The 16623-nt window shown below is 50.3% G+C and overlaps 1 protein-coding gene across 3 annotated transcripts in view; it reads right to left on the minus strand.

Annotated features, from left to right (window-relative positions):
- The window catches only part of SH3PXD2B (SH3 and PX domains 2B), a 120846-nt gene that overhangs the window by 8745 nt on the left and 95478 nt on the right, over positions 1-16623 (minus strand). For 2 of the 3 annotated variants that reach the window (XM_016954204.4, XM_016954208.4), the window contains 6 exons: positions 16401-16505; positions 14317-14400; positions 11531-11648; positions 8061-8287; positions 5035-5084; positions 3888-4013 (listed from right to left, as the gene is read on the minus strand). In XM_016954204.4, the coding sequence (XP_016809693.1) occupies positions 3888-4013; positions 5035-5084; positions 8061-8287; positions 11531-11648; positions 14317-14400; positions 16401-16505 (710 nt within the window). The remainder of the gene's footprint in view (positions 1-3887; positions 4014-5034; positions 5085-8060; positions 8288-11530; positions 11649-14316; positions 14401-16400; positions 16506-16623) is intronic. The other variant, XM_016954206.4, reaches the window with a different exon arrangement.

Genomic DNA, 16623 nt, shown 5'->3' on the forward strand with positions numbered 1-16623 from the left:
GTCTGGTATTTTGTTATGGTAGCCATCACAGATGTACACTGCAATTCCCTGGTAGGCTCTCTCTGGACTCGGAAGATCTGATGAACGCTCATGACACCCTGTGAGTTGGGAACTGTCACCTCATTTTACGCATGCAGAACGGAGCCTCAGGAGAGCTGAGGAACACACAGCGGGTCCTGTAGAAGGCTCGTCGATCGGAGGAGAGTCAAAGGCAGCGGGGTGGGCTTCAGAGTCACCTAATCTTGCCTCTCAGAAAAGAAACCCCTGGCCGGGCGCGGTGGCTCACACCTGTAATCCCAGCACTTTGGGAGGCCAAGGCGGGTGGATCACCTGGGTCAGGAGTTTGAGACCAGCCTGGCCAACATGGTGAAACCCTGCGTCTACTAAAAATACAAAAAATTAGCTGGGTGTGGTGGTGTGCGCCTGTAATCCCAGCTACTCGGGAGGCTGAGGCAGGAGAAACGCTTGAACCTGGGAGGCAGAGGTTGCAGTGAGCCGAGATCGTGCCATTGCACTCCAGCCTGGGCGACAGAGCAAGACTCTGTCTCGAAAAAAAAAAGACCCTGCTTGGAGAAGGGCTGTGTCCGGGGTAAGAAATTGCAGAAGGAGCAAAGATGGCTGCGGGCACTTTGTGGCCCTTCTGGGAGAGGGATGGCAGCCACAGACTCAGCGCCAGGACGCAAATGCTGGGCTCCTGGGCCTGCAGTCCCGGGTTCTAGTCTTGGCTCTGCCACTTACTGCCTGAGTGGCCTGGGGCAAGCCACGTGCCTCAGATTCCACATCACAGAAGGAAAATGGTAAGAACAATTTAACACCCACTTGTAGAATTTTTGCAGCCACAAGAGCTAATGCATACAACAGCACTTGGTAAATGCTGCTGCGATTAAATTAGAGTGGAGGTCACTGAGCCAGCGGGATGCACTTGACAGGCAGCACTTAATGAGTCCCACTGGAATCTCCAGGAAAGGCCACTGATAAATGTAAGCTGTTTATGTGAGGATGACGGGCATCTTATCAACACTTGATAGTTCTGGTAAAAATTACAGGCCACACTGGGCATACGAGTCATCGTCAGCACATCCATGAATTCAACAACACTAATACTTAAGTCTGTATGTGAGGAACTGAAAATAGGGCAATCAATATTAGATGTATCAGTAAGATTTGTCAAGCTTACACTCTTTGCAAAGTATTGGGGTAGAAGCTCTGAACATGTGTCTTCTGAACCATGATGAATGGGCGTTTTCATTTACTAGAGGGAAGCCAAGAACTACTAGGAATAAAAGCAAATGCAAGATCAGAAGCCGGGTGCGGTGGCTCATGCCTGCAATCCCACCGCTTTGGGAGGCTTAGGCGGGTGGATCACCTGAGGTCAGGAGTTCGAGACTAGCCTGGCCAACATGGTGAAACCCCGTCTCTACTGAAAATACAAAAAAAATTAGCCAGGTGTGATGGCAGGCGCCTGTAATCCCAGCTACTTGGGAGGCTGAGGCAAGAGAATTGTCTGAACCTAGGAGGTGGAGGTTGCAGCGAGCCAAGATCATGCCATTACACTCCAGCCTGGGTGACAGAGCAAGATTCCGTCTCAAAGAAAAAAAAAAAAAAGATCACAAGAATGAGGGGAAAGAAAAGAGTGTGGGCTTTAAAACCAGAAAGACCTGGTTTCACAACTCCATTGCTTACTAGCTGTGTTACTAGAGGAAATTAATTTACCTAACCCCTCTGAGTCTCATCTATAAAACATGCTGATAGAAAAAAAAAAAAAAGAAAAACAAACTAACCAACCAACCCCATGATGCTGGTATTTTGACCTCTTGGGACTTCTATGAAGATCAGTTATCAAGGAGGTAAGGTACCTGACACAGAAGAGGTGCCTATATCATCATCATCATCATCATCATCATTATCATAACACATCCTGAAGAGAAATAGCCTAGACAAGTAACTAAGGTGTTACTGGTAGCCCTACTGCTAGAATGCTGTGGTTCCATTAATGAATTTTGAAGGCTAAGATAATGTTGCAATGAGCCAGGAAGCAAAACTGGAGAAGAGAAAAACAGAGCATATGGATCTATCATAAGAAAACAACATCTAGCCAGGTGCAGTGGCTCACGCCTGTAATGCCAGAACTTTGGGAGGCCGAGGTGGGCAGATCACCTGAGGTCAGGAGTTCGAGACCAGCCTGGCCAACATGGCAAAACCCTGTTTCTACTAAAAATACAAAAATCAGCCGGGCGTCATGGTGGGCGCCTGTAATCCCAGTTACTAGAGAGGCTGAGGCAGGAGAATCACTTGAACCTGGGAGGTGGAGGTTGCAGTGAGCTGAGATTGAGCCATTGCACTCCAGCCTGGGCAACAGAGGAGCGAGGCTCTGTCAAAAAAAAAAAAAAAAAAAGGAGGCACTCAATACATGTGTATACAATGAAAGAGTATGAAGGGGCAGATTTTTCTATAATGGATTAAAACACAAGTCAGAATTTTCCCAAATCTCATCCCTTTAGCCCTTCACTCAGATAATAGCAAAGTGAAAACACAAAAGGATTTCCTTCTAGTGAAACATGAAGATACTTCGATGCCTCTGGAAGCAGGGGCCAGAGGATGCAGAACTAGCCTCTCGACTGTAGTACACAGCAAGGCCTGGGCCAGATGTTGTGCCTGGTGGAGCTGCTGGCAAGCTGGAGTGAGGGAAAAGGAAGGAGGAGGATGGAAGAAAGGAAGGAAGGAGGGAGAGAAAGAAAGAAGGAGGAAGGAGGGAGGAAAGAGAGAAGGAGGGAAAGGAGGGAGGGAAGGAGGAAAGGAAGAAGGGAAGGAAAACAAAGGAAGGAGAAAGGAGGAAGGAAGGAGGGAGGGAAGGAAAGGAGGAGGGAAGGAAGGAGGGAGGGAAGGAATGAAGGCGCGCAGGCAGGCAGGCTATAGTCCTTCCTGGAATATAGCCAGGAAGGAAGGGAGGGGCCCTAGAGAGGTATGCTGGAGTGAACTGATCAATGGTGTCTACTGCCCTGTGCCATCAGACAGTGCTCTGTGCCAGGGACCAGAGCTGTGTTCTTTAAAGGAAAGAGGATGGTGACGACAACTCTTCAGGGCCTAGAAAAGCAGCCGCCACACACAACCATAGTAGGAGATCCAGGAGTATTTTATTTGTTGCAGAGATGAATAAATTGAACCTTGGCCTCCCAAGGTGAGGTGAGGAGGGTCTGACCAACTCTTACACATGACAGAGTGAATTTGGTGATACCTGTGATTGGCTCACCTGCTTTTGAAAGTGTCTCAAGAACCATCTTTGCCAAAGGTTTCCAAACCCTGGCCCTAGCTGCCATCCCCTTACTTACAGGTTTTCTTGCAAATATGAGAAAGAAATATCTTGAAGCTCTAACCCCATGAGGAAAGGAAAGAGAAATGCAGGAAGAGAATCTGGGGAACAAAGTAGACAAACAGAGGGAGTGGGAAGAAAAGGAGAGAGGAGAAGCAAGAACGGAGGTGGGAGGTGGTAAAGAAAGGCATACAGCCAGTCACACAAGACCACATACTGTGGGATTTCATCTATATGAAATGTCTAAAACAGGCACATCTATGGAGACAGAAAGTGGATTGGTGGCTGCCTAGGGGCTGGCAAGTTGAGGGGAAATGGAGGGTGACCGTTGATGGGTAAGGAGTTTCTTTTTGTTCTGGAATTAGATAGTGGTGAGGGTTGTGCAACCCTGTGAATATCATAAGCCGCTGAATTTTACACTTCAAATTGTAAACTGTATGGTATGTGAACTATAAAGCTGTTAATCTCCGCCCCACCTCCACCCACCCAGTGAAGTAGGAGGTGACAGGGGAGAAGTAGGAGGTGATGCCTGGAATCAGGAATCACAAGTAGGCAAAGGAACACCAGGGCCACTCACCTCGACCTTCAGGCCCGCCTGGAAGCTGATGCCGTCTGGGATGGTTGTCTGGAATTCGGCGATGGTGTAATACTCTTCCTCCACTTGGGGCGGGATGGGCGGCTTTGGCAGGTTGAGGCCTCGAGGCTGGTACAATCACACACAGTGTTATCTCCAAGGCTAAGTGCACTCCCGCGACCCTGTGTCAGGGGGAGTCTAAGGGCGTGGGGCATGCAATCACCCTTAAGGGGGTGCTGGGGACCTAGTTGGATTCTAAGGGACAACACAAACAGGACCACGCAGTTTGTCACTCCTCGGTGAGACCTCACTGGCCCATCAGCTTTAGGGTGATGGGAAGAAACATGGGACATTTGGGTACAATCATGAGAATTTGGAGCAAGACAATATTCTCTGAAATAAAAGGCAGTGAGGGTTGTGGAGGGAGCTTAAGTTTGTTAGTAGATCTATCTGGGTTGGAAACACTGATGGTGGGAGTGTCCTTGGGCAAATCACCCCCTTCTGGAGCCTCAGTTTTCTCTCCTGCAGAGTGGGCATAACAGTGTCTACCTGGTGGGGTTGCTTCAAGTATTAAATTAGTTGATGTTGTGAGGCACTCGGCACACTGCATGGCACGCAACAGGTGCTTGATAAATAGCAGACATTAAAAAAATACAACCCCAACAGAGCAAGACCCTGTCTCAAAAACCAATGCAAACAAATAAAAAAAATCCCAAAACCCAACAACAACCCATTGGGTTCAAAGTATTGGCTAAAAAGGTACCTAGAGAATTTTACATAATGGAGTATGAGCGCAGAATATCAGAATGGGACCACAGATGATATTTGTGTCTCATCTCAGCTTGGGCCTCAAGTCGCCTGAGAAGCCTGATCTAAGACCAAGAGAAGGGCCCGGGGAGCAGAAAGCAGGTCCCGAGGCCCAACTGTCACAGGAGCACTCTGGCCCCGCGGGCAAACTGTTTCACCTGCCTGCACCTCCGTCTTTCCACCTGCGAGTGGGACTAGCATTTCTACAGCCTGCTTCACAAGGCTGTTGTGTGGACAGGAAAGAGAGCATTTCTGGAAGGGCGAGGGGTGTGTGACGGGCTAGTGGACACCTCTCACAGCCCTCAAGTCAGTGGCCACTCCCCAGTAGTGAGGGTCCACTTACAATGGTCATGTCCCGGCGAGGAGGGGGTCTCTGCCTCATCTTTGGTGATCCTATGGAGAAATGAGAGCTTATTACACCATGTGCTACAGATGAGATTCCTGAGCTGGGTGCCAGGTCGGGTCTATTTTCTCCTGCAGAAGATTGAACACAGGCGTCTGCATGCTGCTGCAACCCTCCCTGTGAGAACAGCCTGGGCAGGAAGGAGCTGCTCACGCGTGGCTCATAGTTGGCTCAGGACTCTCTCGACGTAGCTTTTCTTGCATCTTTTCTACACAGGAATGAAAGGGGATGGTGCTGGATCCTCAAGTCATGGACATTCTCCAGAAAGGGCAAAAAGCAAAGTCTTCAGAATAACACAGAGATGGGTCCCAATCCAGATCTGAGGCTCACAGCTGCTGGCATTGGACAGATGATTGGATTCTGTGAGCCACAAGGCCCTCATCTGTAGAACTGGCATAATGTGTGTCACCCAGGGCAGTGGTGAGGATGAAAGGAAGCATCTGTGAAGCTCTTGGCATGTGGCAGGCATGCAGTGAGTGTCATCTGCACCTGGTTTTGTGCTCTAGAACAACCCAAACACAACAATACACAAACACACTGAACCAAACACACTTGGGCTGATGACTCAGGGTTTATACTCTCGAGGCAGCTGCCCTGGCTCTGGGTCTCAGGGCCAGGAGGATGAGGACTTTGCAGTGGTCCAAGGCTCCTGGCTAAAGGCAGAATGTTGGCCAGGTTCAGCACGGGTCCACACAGAAGGGTAGTTTGGCGTTGGGGTGCGGAGGAGACTGCTAATCCCTTAAATTCCCATTTACCTGTCTTCTGTTAGAATAAATAGCAACAGAGTATTGGCCAAGACACTTAGCTGTCTATATAGACTTCATTTTCCAGTCACCCTTGCAGCCAGGTATTGCCACATGACTCAGTTCTGGCAGTGGGATGTAAGACAAAGTAGAAAGTGTGTGGCTTCTGAGCTGTGCACACAGTAGCCAGTGTGACCACTGTGAGATAGCAGAAAGAATGCAACCTGGGATAGGAAAGCAACGCCTTTTTTTTTTTTTAAATGGAGTTTCGCTCTTGTCACCCAGGCTGGAGTGCAATGCACTGCTTTTCATTGGCTGGATTAGTAGTGAGCCGTTCTGGACTGGGGGATGAGGGCAACAAGATAGGTGCGGAGTAATAAGACTCTTGATTGCCCGGAGCTGCCATATTAACCCTGAACATATACACAGACTGTTTTGTGAGAAAGAAATACATATCTAGATTGTTTATTGGATGTGTGTATATGTGTATATTCAGTGGTGGTAGGGGGGTGTCTTTGTTTTAGCATCTGAATCTATCTATCTATCTATCTATCTATCTATCTATCTATCTATCTATCTATTTTTGAGGGACAGGGTCTCGCTCTATTGCCCAGGCTGGAATGCAGTGGAGCAATCACAGCTCACTGTAGCCTCAATCTCCTGGGTTCAAGTGATCCTCCCGCCTCAGCCACCCTAGTAGCTGGGACTACAGGTGTGTGCCACCACGCCCAGCTAATTAAAAACAATTTTTTTTTGTAGATAGGGGGTCTCACTATGTTGCCCAGGCTGGTCTCAAACTCCTGGCCTCAAGTGATCCTCCAGCCTCAGCCTCCCAAAGCACTGGGATTATAGTCGTGAGCCACTGTGCCCAGCCTGAACCTATATACTAACAAAGACATTGAGGCTGCAGATTTTCATTTGCTCCTCTAGAGTTAATGGGAATACATCTAACCTCTTGGCCAGGATTGACAGATTAGAATCACACAAACTCGGGGATGGCCAGAACCCCTGCCACAGCATGTGAGAAAACATGATCAGTGACTTCTCAGGGCAGCTGAGCAAAGTACGAAACTTGGTTGACGGACTCAAGAAGTTCACTGCCACTTAAAAACAGCTGGAGAAGCCCCGCCAGGGGCAGTGGCCTCATCTCTGTGGGTAGCTGGAAGTCCTTTCTCAACAGAGTTCACCTGCCCTGCATGGCCAAGACAGGATCATGGGCACTGTGCGTAAGTCCTGGGCACCAGCGTGCCCATGCAGACATGGTATGGTAGCCAGTGTGACCAGGCCGACAACAGTAATGAACTCTACTCTCAGGTGTGTTGGGAACATTAAATGGTAAAATATACACGAGGAGGCTTTGAAAAGCAAGATGGGAGAGGCACTGTGTTGCAGTAGAGCCCACAAGGTCATCTTCTTCCTCTGGCTTAGAAACGAGGCCACATGGAGCAATAGAGAGCACAGCACTCCCCAGGTTCAAGTCCCCGCCCCTGCCGTCTACTAGCTGGGGGCCTTGGGCACACCCTCTCACCCTTCAGACTCCCAATCTGTAAAACAGAAAAAGTAGTAATTCCCTCAAAGGTAGTTATGAGGGGTCGATTAGACTAATTAGAAGGTTTCTGGCATGTAGCAGGTGCTTGAAAAAGAGTAGCCAGTGTGACCACTGTGAGATAGCAGAAAGAATGCAATCTGGGATGGGAAAGCAACGCCTCCCTTTTTTTTTTTTTTTTTAAATGGAGTTTCACTCTTGTCGCCCAGGCTGGAGCACAAGTGCAATGGTGCATCTTGGCTCACTGCAACCTCTGCCTCCCGGGTTCAAGCGATTCTCCTATCTCAGCCTCCCAAGTAGCTGGGATTACAGGCACCTACCACCACGCCTGGCTAATTTTTGTATTTTTAGTAGAGACGGGGTTTCACCATGTTGGCCAGGCTGGTCTTGAACTCCTGACCTCAGGTGATCCACCCACCTCGGCCTCCCAAAGTGCTGGGATTACAGGTGTGAGCCACTGTGCCCGGCCAGCAATGCCTCTTGACTCAGATTCTGCAATTCACGGGCTGAATGATCTGGAATAAGTTACTCGGGGTTTCTGGGCCTCTGTTTTCTTATCTGGAGGATGGGGGAGCAGCTGGGCTGCTGTGAGGATGAGGGACGATGTGAGACGCCTTGAGCACAGAGCTGGCACACAGGGGCCCTGATTATCAGGAGCTTGGGAGGGTGTCACTCACTCTGCTTGGCGTCACCGTCGGGCACCGGGCGGCCTTCAAACCGCCCATCCCTCTGGCTGCTGAGCAGCTCCTTCTCCCTGCCCACCGCGTTCTGCTGCCGGGAAACACCATCCAAGTCAAGGGCACCCGGGTGGGAGGGTGAGCCAGGGCCTGGCTTCGGGGGCAAGGGCTCCCCACTGTTCTTCTTTAGGTAGGAGGCGGGGGCCCAGCCTTCTTTGCCCTGGTACCTGTGAGGAGGAGGAAGGATGCTGTCACACTGCTCCGCCAGGCCCAAGGGAAGAAGCCTTGCTCCTACTGGGAATCACATGACAGGTCCCAGGGAGCAGGAACGACAGGTTGTGACTGCCCAGGGCAAGAGGTTGGCACACTGTGCATTTCCTCTTGATGATGCCTAAGCCCTGAGCTTGGTATTTTCAAGGCCTTTCCAACCCGGCCTCTACTTGCCCCTGTCACAGCCCCCACCACGTCCCACCCAGCCAGCAGGGCACCAGCCTGGGCTCTGAATCTCTGTGCTTTGCTGCCTCTTCCCAGCAGCCCCAGCTCTGGGGCCAAAGCCTGGCATAGACAGATGGAGATCTGTTCACGCTGATGAACATGGAGATTAAACATGCTTTCATATGGGATTAGCAGGTTGAGAGCTGGGTCCAGGGCTTGCCAAGTGTCAGTTGGCCATCACTAAACCACAGAGTGACTGAGACCCTGACAGATCAGCTCAGTGTCCTCCCAAATGGGACTTCAATGAGTGTCATTATCTCTTAATCCTCTGCAGGAGACATTCAGTTTTTGAGATAGGGACTCCCTGTCACCCAGGCCAGAGTGCAGTGGTTCGATCATAGCTCACTGCAGTCTTGAACTTCTGGGCTCAAGCGATTCTCCCATCTCAGTCTCCTACGTAGCTGGAATTACAGGTACACACCACCAAGCCCAGCTATTTATTATTTCTTGTAGAGATGGGGTGTTGCTATGTTGCTCAGGCTGGTCTTGAGCTCCTAGACTCAAGTGATCTTCCTGTCTCGGCCTCCCAAAGTGTTGGGATTACAGGTGTGAGCCACCACGCTTGGCCAGAATTCAGTTTAACAGCAAGGACCAGAGGGGCCAATCTAGACCAGGGGTGTGCTGCAGTCAGTCACACCAGCTGTGACAGCCAGTTGGGGACATCTCTCCCAATCTCTACATTTAGTGACATCACATTGATAGCTTGAAATTGACCATGGTGGCAGTATTTGCACCATGGCAACTGGCAAACACTGTAACTCAAGAGTATTTTTCCTTGGAGAGCTGGTTGTTAAACATTTACCAGCACCCACAAAACAGGTGGCCAGACCTTTGGGGAAAGTTGAACAGACCCAATGGCAGGGCTGAATCTCTTGTCAAGAATTAATTTAAGAACTAAATAGCACTGGGTTTTAATGCAAAAAAAAAAGGTCTCTCTTGACTGGAAGCAAATTTAAAAGGAGGTAGAAATCTGCAGTTTAGTGTCTATCAATCTTAAAATATGCTCTGAGAGGGAATATCCTAATTAGAAAGTGCCAGGCTGTATATAACCCACACCCTCAGTTTGACACAGTTCATTGTTTGGGGACACAGAGCCATAAGATGGGAGGCGATGTGCAGTGCTGACTGGGCTCTGGGGTGAGAAGGGAATGGGCTGAAATCCTGACTGTCACTTTCTAGTGTCAATCAAATCTTGAGATGACTGCAGCCCCTACTGACATCCTAACTATAACCTCGGGAGAGACCTTGAGTCTAATTAAGCCACTGCTGAATTCCAGAGCCACTAACTTTTGGGACAATTTATTATGCAGCAAGATAACATACTATTCAATATATGTTTGTTATCCTTTTTTAAAAAGTTTTAAATGGCACCATCATAGCTCATCGCAGCCTCAAACTCTTGGGCTCGAGTGATCCTCCTGCCTCAGCCTCCTGGGTAGCTGGGACTACAGGCGTGCATCACCATGCCTGGCTAATTTAAAAGATTTTTATGTAGAGATGGGATCATGCTATGTTGCCCGGGCTGGTCTTGAATTCCTGGCCTCAAGTGATCCTCCTGCCTTACCTCCTAAAGTACTGTGATTACAGGCATGAGCCACCGTGCCAGGCCCATGTCTGCTATTTGATATGGTTTGGCTGTGTCCCCACCGAAATCTTGACTTGAATTGTATCTCCCAGAATTCCCACATGTTGTGGGAGGGACTCAGGGGGAGGTAACTGAATCATGGGGGCCAGTCTTTCCCATGCTATTCTCGTGATAGTGAATAAGTCTCACAAGATCTGATGGATTTATCAGGGGTTTCCACTTTTGCTTCTTCCTCATTTTCTCTTGCCGATGCTATGTAAGAAATGCTTTTCACCTCCTGCCATGATTCTGAGGCCTCCCCAGCCATGTGGAACTGTAAATCCAGTTAAACCGCTTTTTCTTCCCAGTCTGGGGCATATCTTTATCGGCAGCATGAAAATAGACTAATACATTATTACTATCATTATCCGTCTTCAAATTTAGGTTCTGAGATCTCCCTCAGGAAGCCTTCCTGACCCCCAGGCTGAGGAGCCCCTCTTCTGTGTACCAAAGTCCCCATGCATCCCTCCAACACGGCCAACCCCCTGCTCTATCACCGTTTATGAGTTTGTCTTCTGTACCAGGTGGTGTGAGCTATTGTATCTTGCTCACTGTTGACTCCTCAGCTCCCAGAACAGGGCTGGGCCCAACAGAGATTCTTGGTGTGTGTTTGTTGAATGAATGAATGAATGAATGCAGTGCTACATGCTCAGCCTCCTGGAAATGGCCCGAATGTCCCGCCACACATCATAGCGCAGACACTAGATCGCAGGGACCTCGGCTTCCTCTCTTGCCCTAATTTCCCGTGGTCACACCCTGCCTATTGGGGGTGATCAAGGAGGGGTTCCCAGGACTTTCATTACTAAAACTGGGCAAGTCCCAGGCAAGGCAGGACGAGCTGGCCACCCTGCCTGCCTGTGAGGCTCTGATTTCATCACATAGGTGAAAGGTGTTTGGAATGCAGACGCCCTGCTTTTACCATTGGACTTTGAGAGACGAGGGCAGATTATCAGCCTAGGATGAATTACAGTCCATGAGTGTTCATGCACCATCTTGTTCTCAGAATGGGGCGGGAGGGGGCTGTCACTCACATGGGGCAGCTTTGGCCTCCAACTCCTCATTATGAGAAACATCTGGAGGTGGAAACCAGCCTTGCTTAATGGGGTTGCTGCTATCTGTGGTTCAGTGTGTTTGGAGAAAGTTTTGCTTATCATGGACTTTTAGGGAAGGACATGGGTAGGGAGGGAGGCCACACAACACAGAGGAGAAGTATCCTTTCATGGTTCAGGCCGAAACTTCGCCCAGATGTGATCACTTACCGACCTCTGTGAGGCCAGAGCCCATGTGACCCCAAACCCACCCAGCGTGACCCCAAACCCACCCAGCAACCGTGGGGTGCAGCGGCTGGTACCTGATCTTCCACCAGCCTTCCAGGTTTTTCTGGATGACCTCCACCACAGCCCCTCTCTCCAGGTTCATTTCATCCTGGTCCCGAGCTGTGTATGGGTAGATGACTGTGTACTTCTCCTCTGTGGGGACAAAAGGAAGCTGGAGTCAGAAGAGGACACCAAGAGGCTTGGGATGCCGTAATCCCCGTGATGCCCTTGCCCGTCGGAGGGAGGATTTCCTTCAGAGAAGGAATCCTAGCCCTGGACAGCCCTGTGCAAGCAGCAACAGAACACAGGACAAAGGGTAGATCTCGATCCCTCTGAAACTCCTCAGCGCCACACACTCAGCCTCACCTGCTTCAATCTGTGCTTCGAGTTCACCTTCCTTGACCACGTTATACAGTACTTCCATGCATGGCATTCTCATGCCCCTTATCCCGGTTTATTGCCCCCCACCCATACCAGGAATTACCTTGTAACACGACATGTATTTAGCTTATTTATTGTGTTTCATTCAGTGTGTGTCTGTTTCCTCTGCTGGAATATGAGCTCCAGGAAGGCAGGGCTTTGTCTGTCTTGTTCATTCCTGTGTCTCCAGCACTGGGCATGGTGCTTGGAATGTTTAGCAAATCAGTCAATATGCAGTAAATGAGCAAGACCTGAAGGCTGGGTGGGAGCCACCTTGCTCACACAGAGGAGGTTAAGCTGTCTGTGGCTCCTTACTAGCTCTTGCAGGTGGAGAGTTCAGGGAGAAGCTGAACTTTGGCAGTGGAGGGTTTCAGGCTGAAATCACTACTGCGGACACGGTGCACAATTTTCATTACCTTGCCGGCAGCTGAACTTCACTTTTTATTAATCATGTTCAAGTCTTTGAATCCAACCATGCTCGAAGCTTCAACTTTCATTCGTGTGACTGGGATGTCTTCTACCACACTCTCTGCGGTCCCCCGACCCCTGAAACTGTGGGACCATCCTTATGGCCTCACCCTCCTCCCTGAGAGCTGCCCCCAGCTGCGTCCCTCCCACAGTAGCCCTGGAGGGCCTGGGCTCGGCAGGGCGGGTTGCTCAGCGTTGCACTCTGGCAGGGTGTCCCACAGAGCTAGAACAGCTCCCACCCCCAGTGTTATCTGCTCTGGCAGCTGAAATGGAGAAAAATGGATGTGTGTCTCAAGGGAGCCCAGCAAGGCGAGGAGAGGGCTCTCCTGTTTTGGTTACATTTCCGCCCCTGGTGAGTGCCTGAGCCAGCTGTGGCCTGGTGTCATGGTTAATATGCTGCTGCAGTCGCTATCTCTTTGGGAAAATACCACATGCCGTCCGCGGCCTGCCCAGCTGGTGCAGAGGGAGGCGGAAAACACACAGGGCGTTTATTTATTTATTGATCTAGCCTGCTGACCTGCTCGGCGGGGGCCGAGCTGACTCAAGCTGCACATATCCTGTGCTCAGCACAGTCCGCCGTTCCCCTCCTTCACGGAAGCTGCAGGCTAGGCTGCTGGGCTGGGAGGGGTGGAGGGAAGAATCCAACCCCAGATGCACAGAAGTTCTGTTTGGTCCAGGTGGGAAAGGGTGCCACCTGGGTCCCAGAACGAGTGCAGTCAGTTCTCTGAGCCTGGACTCCTGGGGTCCTGCATTCTTCAGCTGAGTTGCATGGATGGATTTTCTTTTTCTTTTTCTTTTTTTTGAGACGGAGTCTCGCTCTGTTTCCCAGGCTGGAGTGCAGTGGCGCGATCTCCACTCACTGCAAGCTCTGCCTCCCGGGTTCACGCCATTCTCCTGCCTCAGCCTCCCGAGTAGCTGGGACTACAGGTGCCCGCCACCACGCCCAACTAATTTTTTGTATTTTTAGTAGAGATGGGGTTTCACCATGTTAGCCAGGATGGTCTCGATCTCCTGACCTCGTGATCCGCCCGCCTTGGCCTCCCAAAGTGCTGGGACTATAGGTGCGAGCCACCGCGCCCAGCCAGGGATGGATTTTCTATCACCCGAGTCCCTCTCTGGGATCCATGGATTGCTCAGTGATTACACACACAGCAGAGGGTGGAAGACCCTGTAGACTGCAGGCCTGCGGGGGCTTCCTCCCTAGCGTGCATTTGCCCTTCCTCTGGTGGTGGTGCTACCAGCCTTTGTCCCCATGGCTTAGGTGAGGCCAAGCTCACCACCTCCTGGAGGGAAGGAGTAGGTGTGGGACCCTGGCCTGGCCAAAGTGTTGCAACTCCCGGCCACTGTGACTGGTTTTATGGATGGCAAGTGACCCTACTGGGTCAGTTGGAAACAATCCTAGGACTTGTGTTGAAGGAGAAGCTCCTTCTTTGGTGATGTCCCTTAAAGGTACTTGGAACTGCTGTCATCACGAGAGAATGGTGCCAACAAGCAGAGAGGTGGTGAGAGAGTCCCAGGTCCTGATGACAGTTTCAAACCCCCAGATCCAGCTCTGCTTGAAGCTAGCCCTACCCTGGGCTTTTAGTGATATAAGTCAATACACTTCCCCTTTTGTTTAACCCGGTTTACATGGATTTCTTTCCCTTGCAACTCAAATGAGCCTGAATGAAGGAAGAGGTCACTGGTTCAGCCTTATAGAAACCCACAGGCATCATTTTTAACCTGAGAAACTTTAAATCCCCAAGGCCAAGAAATACCCAAGGCTCACTCCTCCCAAACCCACATGCCAACAACATACATGTCACACAAGACAGACGAGATCACTGTTTCTCACATGCAACAGGCACGGGCAGTCCCAGAGCAGGGAGGCTCATGCAGGTGCAGGGACCTGGCTCCAAACACCAAACGGGGAAGAAAACTCCGAGGTAGGCACCTTGACGCCAGCTGATGGCATACAAGTCCCCCAGAGTCCGGCGGCGGCCCACGGGCCGGGGCAGAGACCAATACCTCCATGAGACTGGATAGGCAGCATGTGGGAGGAAGGGCAGAGGGCAGAGGTGAGAAGAAAGCACCACAATGTGTACAGGCAAAGGTGGCACCAAGCACATGTCCCCATCCAGGAGAGCATTACCTCTGAGTCTAATCCAAGCCCCAGGCATCTTAGGAAGACCAAGTTCCTGAGTATTAACCGTGAACTTGGGTGAAGAGGCTTCTAGCAGACATAATTCCATTCCTAGCATGATTATAAAGAGGTGTTAGGCTGAGGTGGGAGGATCACTTGAGCCCAGGAATTCAAGGCTGCAGTGAGCCGTGTTCATGCCACTGCACTCCAGCCTGAGTGACAGAGTGAGACCCCATCTCAAAAAAAAAAAAAAAAAAAAAAAAGGGCCAGGCACAGTTGCTCATGCCTGTAATCCCAGCATTTTGAGAGGCCAAGGTGGGCAGATCACTTGAGGTCAGGAGTTCGAGATCAGCCTGGCCAACATGGCGAAACCCCGTTTCTACTAAAAATACGAAAACTAACTGGGCGTGGTGGTGCATGCCTGTAATCCCAGCTACTCGAAAGGCTGAGGCAGGAGAATCACTTGAATCCAGGAGGCGGAGGTCGCAGTGAGCCGAGATCATGCCACTGTACTCCAGCCTGGGAGACAGAGCAAGACTCTGTCTCAAAAAAAAAATAGAAAGTACTACCTGTGGTCGAGGGAAGAAAATAAATGTACAAACTCAGGAAAATGTGGTCTCGCTCCCATCTTCTAGCTGTGTGACCCTGGGCAAGTCTCCCGACCTCTCAGACCCTGTTTCCTCATCTGTAAAATGGGGACAGCAATGACTGCCTGACAGAGGCGCTCTCATGGTGGTCATCATTCACCATCTCAGGGGCTCTAGTTTCCATGCACTACATCATGACCCCTTAATCTGAGTTGATTCTGATGGTAACCCTGTGTTACCCCCCACAGTGCCTGGCGGGCCTCACAAACACAGAGCAAACCAACAGATGTTTTACTGAGGGGCGTTAGCTGTAATACAACTGAATGCAAAAACCATATGTCAATGCTTTGCTAACCTTTGAGCACAGAAATTTCCCCCTTCTCCTCATCCTCTTTTCTGATAAAGATATGCTTTATGTGGCTCCATGCTTTCTCTTAACAGTCAACTAAAAGCCAAAACAACTCAACTCTAAGTCAGGTATTGCTGATACAATAATAACTGTTACTGGTCATTTATTGTTCTAGGTTCTTTGCATGTGGATCTCATTTAATTTTTTCAAAAATCCTATGATATAGATATCATTGTTTCCATTTTTAGATGAGAGGCTGAGGCTTAGAGAGGTTAAATTACTGGCCCAAGGCCACTCAACCAGGAAGTGGTACAGCTGAGATTAAAATTCAGGTGTGTCTGATTCCTAAGCCCCTGCTGATGAGTGAAGTGAACTCACTAACTGCCCTAGTTTTAGGAATGCTTCTAGTGGGGAAAGGGAGTTGGCTGGGACTTAGCATTTCTGGCATGGCAGGAATCACCATTCAGGACATGTGGAGGGAAGGTTCTCTGGGAAACAACGGAAGTGTGTCTGTGGGTGAGTGGAGGGGGACCCCTGGTTAGGACCACTTAAACCCACAGAGAAAGCAGAGGTTTTTAAACAGATGGGGTCAGATGTCTTGCAAATGAGCTGAAGCAGCTCCAGCACCTTGGCCGCCAGAATAATTCGAGGGAGGAATAGTGAACTGTTTTTGGCGATCAGGCTGGGGCCCTCCTGGGGTCCCATGAAAGGGTTAGGGCTCGAGCTCTGGCCAGGCTCACATAGGTTGCTACCAAAGGCCCCTAAGAGAGGGCGGGCTTGCCCCTCAGCTCTAATACCATGGCCTGGTTTCTGGTTCACAGGCCATGGAGCCTCAGCCAGTGAGCTGCTGAGACACAGAGGCAGAGGCCAAAAGAAGAGATTGGGTGAAAAGGCAACCCAGTATAGGCGATGACTGCACAGGTCCTCCCCAGCGAGCAGAGGCTCGAGCTCCTCCCTACCTTCTTCAGGCTGCAGAGAAAACTCATCCTGCACCCCATCCTGGCCTTCGAGGCACGTTGCAGGGACCCAGCCTTGCTCCTCGGCAGTGCTGACGAACCACCAACCTAGGGAAGTGAGAGTGCAGAATGATGTTAGTTGTGTCAAGCATGAGGCCGGGGGTCAGAACATAATAATCTATTCAGCCACTGTACCAGTCAATGCACAGGGTAAGGCTAAAGTTAC

Source organism: Pan troglodytes, chromosome 4, assembly GCF_028858775.2.
Source record: "Pan troglodytes isolate AG18354 chromosome 4, NHGRI_mPanTro3-v2.0_pri, whole genome shotgun sequence".
NCBI lineage: Eukaryota > Metazoa > Chordata > Mammalia > Primates > Hominidae > Pan > Pan troglodytes.